The 5,904-nt window shown below is 42.3% G+C and overlaps 1 protein-coding gene across 2 annotated transcripts; it reads left to right on the top strand.

The window, feature by feature from the left end:
- Positions 1-803: 803 nt before the first annotated feature.
- On the top strand, positions 804-5,815 carry sftpba (surfactant protein Ba). Of its 2 annotated transcripts, XM_025062779.1 has the most exons (11): positions 804-954; positions 1,052-1,117; positions 1,172-1,200; positions 2,066-2,140; positions 3,417-3,539; positions 3,770-3,883; positions 3,958-4,038; positions 4,801-4,984; positions 5,429-5,493; positions 5,584-5,643; positions 5,735-5,815. In XM_025062779.1, exons 1-10 carry the CDS (start codon positions 903-905, stop codon positions 5,638-5,640), a joined length of 846 nt encoding a protein of 281 aa, XP_024918547.1. In that variant the 5' UTR covers positions 804-902; the 3' UTR covers positions 5,641-5,643; positions 5,735-5,815. The 2 variants fall into 2 exon arrangements, with proteins under 2 accessions (XP_024918547.1, XP_008324583.1); XM_008326361.3 differs by having other exon boundaries at positions 1,052-1,200.
- The last annotated feature ends 89 nt before the right edge of the window (positions 5,816-5,904 follow it).

Below are 5,904 nucleotides of genomic sequence, written 5' to 3'. Positions count from 1 at the left end.
ACGCTAACATTAACAGCTCCCTCTGCTGGCTGCTGTTTGTACAACGTGCTGTCACTGTGTTCCATCCGGCCCACCTGGAACACACCATTCAAATAGGTCAGATAAAAGTGTATTACATTTAAGGGTTGTGTTTCCAGAGTGTCCAATCAGAGTGTCCAATCAGAGTGTCCAATCAGAGTGTCCAATCAGAGGGTCCAATCAGAGGGTCCAATCAGAGTCTCCAATCAGAGGGTCCAATCAGAGGGTCCAATCAGAGTGTCCAATCAGAGTGTCCAATCAGAGGGTCCAATCAGATACTGCATCAGGATCAAATCCCAATCAAGGTTTGGTACAGTGTAATTCGACCAGATTAACTAAACTATAGATCATATGGGACGAGATCAGACGATTCAACTCTGGACTGGATTGAATCTGATCATTTGAACGTGATTGGATTATATCAGATTAGAATTTATGAATCAATGTGACATTAAACATTATTTCATTATATTTAAATTTGATTTTGTAATTTTAAAAATGTTGAAGACAATTTCCCTGTCACACACACACACACACACACACAGGTCCAACCTGCCCTCATCAGTCAGCATCCTTTAGGCCTGTACTCGGTCTAAAAGGTCAAAGGTCATCAGAAGTTGAAGTTGAGTAGCTGACAAAGGTCACAGGTCACAGTCCCGACTATGTTGAAGTGCGTCCTTCCCTCGGCCTCGGCCCAGGGTGGGGGGGGGGTGTCAAACTTCTGCACACGTTCACTTTGAGGAACTGAATGTGACCTCACTAATATTAGTGAACAATCTTATCAAACCACAACATTTTTTTGGTGACACCCGCAGGTGTTAAATACACACTGCACATGCAGCTGCCTCACAGATCGCTGACCGACGTCCCGACACCGAGGCACGATGAATTCTCTCAGCCACGCGCTGCTGCTCCTCATCGCTCTGCACGGCTACTGTAAGGCAAACCAGGTCGCCGGGGGTCGAGACGCCGCTTCACCAGGTGAGCGCAGGGACGAACAAACTAAAACTAACCGACCGTGTCGTGTCTGCAGGTCTGGCTTCAGCACAGGAGGAGCTTCTGTTTGATGTGAGAGCTGCAGCTGAGCAAACCTCACCTGGTGATCAAACCTCACCTGGTGATCAAACCTCACCTGGTGATCGAACCTCACCTGGTGATCAAACCTCACCTGGTGCCAATCATGTAAGTTTTTGAATATACTGTATAAATATTTAGATTTGTGTACATCAAGTGCACACACACACACACACACACACACAGACTCACATCGTGAGTTGAGTGTAAACAAATTTAGCTTCACTGTCGTTTCGTGTTTTATCGCATTTCTACAGCGTCGGGACAAAAAGAGAAAACTAAAATCTAACTCTGATCTAATTCGATGGTCGATAAATAAAAACAGCATAAAAATTAAAACGGCAATAGTTTTAATTTAGTATAGTATATGTACCTGTTATCAATTACAGAAATGCAATCTACATTTGCAAAATAGTTTTTTATTGTTACTATTACCTGTTAAATGTACAGTCATTTTATTTGTATTTTTCTTGGGCCTAAAAAAAACACTTAAATTTACTGGAAGACCATCTGTACAGATTGACGTATTTTGGTGAGACAAAAAGTTCTGAGAAAAAAAATAATGCATTTTTATGTGAAAAAAAACCAAACCTCATCTGTTTAAGTGTTTAATCTGTTGTTTCCATCAGAGAAAGTCGACCTTTGAACCTACACTGTCGCCTCGGTGATTTGAATGTTAGTTTTTTTTTAGCTCTGATCTCAATCGACAAACTATTTTTAATAACTATTGCGTACAATGAAATATCAAAGTGAACGAGTGATTTCTTTCTAGAACTGATATTTGTATTCGACTAGAAAGAGGAAGTCTCATCGAGAACATCTGCTTTTTTTTCTACTGCGGCTTCTAACGAGGCTCAACCACCGGCTCATGTTTCACTTCTGAGTCCAGTTAAAACCACAACGACTTCTTCAAATGAATCCTGACATGAAGCCTTCGTCAACGGGTTTTTAAATGACAACGTCTTCTCCTCAGACTGGGGACATCTGCAGGGACTGCACCCAGATACTGGAACTCCTGGTCAATCTGATGGGAGACCCTGACATGATGGTGAGTTTGACGGACGAGTTCACCAACACAGTTCAGTTACTGGGAGTGTGTTTGCACTCCTGCACATTCAGAAGAGCAAACACACTCTGGGGGGGGGTGTTGATGTCGTGCAGCAAAAGGCAAAGGTGCCACAAAAAGGAACAGTGAGGTTTTTTGTTGTTGTTGTTGCGAAGTCACTTCCTTTTTCTTCAACACTGTTCAAAAGCTGATGTGGGAACCGTTACTTTTCTGACCTGACGATGACCTGCTTGACCTGGTCTCCATGTACACACACACACACACACACACACACACACACACCGACACCGACCTGCACAAACAAAACCTCCCATTGCTAAACCGACTTCATTTCTAGGAAAACGGAACTCTGTGCAGATTAGTTCATTACCTTCACATCGCTGTCAAGTGTTGAGTTACGTTTCATTTTTACCTGATTTTTTTTTTACCTTAAAACTAGGGATGTTCGATATTATCGCCCCGATATTAGCATCATTATGTAATATCTGTAAGAAGAGTTGTCTTTTTTTTCCCTCCAATAATTAAAACCCAATAACACAATGTCTGGGTTTCGCCAAATGACGTGTGAACTAAAAAGTAGTTTTGGGGAAAAACGGCTGCATATGAGAGTGAATGTCTCTAGATGGCAGCATTGCAGCTTAATTTATTAATTCATCATAATAATCAGGGGATTGAACGCAGAATGTTGGTGCCAGAAACTCACTGCTTTAACCCATCACAGGTGACACTTCACTTCCTTAACCACCAGGGCACCACTGCTCCGCTATATCAGTACTGATTGATATCGGAATCGGAAATTTAGTGTTTGGACAATATCGACATATCGGATATCGGCAAAAAGTTCGTATCGGACATTCCTACTTAAAACTGAAATCACAGCCAACATCACGCTGTTAAAAATGATTAACTTTTTTTTTTTTTGAAGTAATGCGTTTCAGTTCTCCAGGTTTTGACCCGGTGTCAAAGACATTGTCTAGAACTCAGAACAGAAGAGGACGAGTCAGAAAAAGATGTAATCAGAAAAAAATTTGTTCAAAAAATTCAAAATATATATATTTTTTTGTCTGAGAACATTTTGACCAACTCTCACGTGGGTTCTTGGACCGCTGCGACCTTCATCCATAAGTCAACTTTATTTCCTGTGACTTTTGACACCCGTCAGTTTCAGACTGACTTCGACAGGAGATTTTTTTTTATATTTATTACGTTTAAAATCAGAAATTGTGGATGAAAATGCTGAAATTTGTGTTTTTTGTAGAGAAAAATGCTCCAGGACGCTGACTTCCTGTGTGACCAACTGCCTGAGAAGGTCGTCTTATTCTGCAAACAAGGAGCGAACACCCTGCTCCCAGTGTCCATCCACGTCTTTACTAATCTTCTGGTGAGTTCAAGTTCAAGTTCAAGTTCAGGTGATAACGCGTATATTTTTATCTTTAAAAACCACTGTACGAGTTGCTGCCACCTAGTGACTGGAGGCTTCTTATCATCCAAGCATTACAGCAGTGGTCACTTACGGCCAGTCTGCCATATTCCTTGGAGACCTTACAGTGCCCCCCCCTGGGGGGCCCGCCCCACTGCGTTAAACTGAGTCTCTGCTGTAATTCTGTGCAGAACCCAGAGAAGGCCTGTGAGATCCTGGGAGTCTGCAGCTCCTCTGAAGAACAGGACCAGATCATGGGCTTCTTAGTGGAGGTGGCGCGTCAGGCTGCCGAGAGGAGCAGAGACGTAAGTGAAGAAGAACACGGCTGTTGTTGTTGTTGTTGTTGTCACAGTTGACTGAAGGCCTGGCCCTTTCACAGGGACACCTCACCACAAAGTGTAGCATCTGCCGTTTCATCGTCCAGAAGATCAACATGCTGCTGCCCAAGGACAAGGTGGAGGTGAGTCTCAGACACTGCACGTAGGCATTTGTAAAATCCACCGGACCACAACGAGGACCTTCCCACTGCTGCCCCGCGTCTGACCCAGAACTTACACAATGTTCAACTGCAAATATGACCCCTTTATCGCCTTCGTGTGTACACTTTATGTACTGAGTAACAGAAACCAGGAGGTTTATTTTAGATCAGAACAAACAGCACGGAGCCAACGACTAACGCCGCCGCTCGTTAGCCATCCATGAGAAACAGCTGCGTTTGTTGTGAAACCCAGACATGTTTGTTCCACTGAAATCGTTCACAATTTTGGAATCCAGTTGCCGGCCGGAGTCGGGTTAAAAAAACTCCTGCGGGCCATACAACGTGACTTTGCGGGCTGCATTTGGCCCCCCGGCCTTAAGTTTGAGACAGAGCTTCACTGTCACATCGGCATGTTATTTAAAAAAACAAAAGAAAAAAAAGCGTTACCTACAGGGAGGTCTGATATTATTGGCCCGATATTAGCATCATTATGTAATAACTGTTAAAATCTTTTTTTTTCCCCTCTGATAATGATGACCCGATAACGCAATGTCTGGGTTTCACCAGATGATGATGTGACCTAAAAATAGTTTTAAGGGAAAAACGGCTGTGAAAATGAAAGCCACTAGATGGCAGCATTGCAGCTCATTCTATTAATCAGGGGATCGTTTGCAGAATGCTGGTTCCAGGAACTCATACGGCAGGTCGTTTGTTCTGATCTTTTCATTTTTGTTTTCACCCCAGGACGCAGTGATCTGTCTGTTGAAGAAACTCTGTTGTTTCCTGCCCCCCGTCTTCCAACACACGTGTATTACCTTCACAGACACGATCACGAGGTCTGTGGTGGACGCCGTCCTGAGCAACTTTAATCCTAAAACCATCTGTGAATTAATTCGTATGTGCATGAAATCGGACGTTGTTCCAGCAGGTCAGTCCGACTGCTAACAGTCACTCAAATTATTTGACTATATATTTACCGTTTACTCATGTAAAGGCTGAATGTGAAATGTTTTTACTGCACGTTATACAAAAGCTAATGTGAAAAACAAAGTTACACTAACCTTTAGATTTGTATCTCTTGGCGTTATTTTTTTCGTTATTTCAAGGCTAATATTGCTAGCTTGCTAACATATGAGGAACGTTTCATTTTCGGACACCTTTTCCATTCAGTATTTTTACTGTAAGTTTTAGTGTTTATGTTTTGGCTAATTGGCTAAGTTAGTTTCTTAGGAATTTTTTTTGTGTGTGTGGCTATTGTAGCATGCTAGTTTCTTCTAGCTAACTCTAACGCACATCTACAGTTTGGCCGATGAGTCTTGTCTGTCACCATCAATCAATCGATTAGTGATAAATGATTGATGTGATTTCTCAGTGCCCAACGCCTGCACTTTGGCAACGTACAGATGCAGAGACACCAGGACTGCCCTCAAGTGTGGAGTAAGTGCTAACACATGGAAATGTGTATAATTATTATTATAATTATTATTATTATCCACAACATCCAAACCTCATCTTCTTTACCTACAGACTTACTTCTACTGTCAGAGATTTGTCTGGAAGCCGACCGTCTACGACATGATCTAACAGGTGAAGTTAAACGATGTTCATGAATTAATGTGCACTTCCATTAAACATTTTTTCTTTCACTGAACACTGACGTTAAGTCCGTTCTCTCCAGGGTTGACCAGCGAGACACTCCCAGGATGAACCGGATCAAATGGCTTCTATTCACAAGGCTGATTTACTGAGATCATTATGAAAAAAAAGTGAAGTTGTCCTTTTCATTTCATGATGGTTTTAAAAGCCTAGCTAAGCTTCGGCAGCCCATAGGTGTGATGGAAGATGAAA

Source organism: Cynoglossus semilaevis, chromosome 14 (genome assembly GCF_000523025.1).
Source record: "Cynoglossus semilaevis isolate Cse_v1.0 chromosome 14, Cse_v1.0, whole genome shotgun sequence".
In the NCBI taxonomy this organism is placed as follows: Eukaryota; Metazoa; Chordata; class Actinopteri; order Pleuronectiformes; family Cynoglossidae; genus Cynoglossus; species Cynoglossus semilaevis.
The sequence above is the reverse complement of the archived record's forward strand: the minus strand, read 5'-3'. Positions and strand labels throughout refer to the sequence as shown.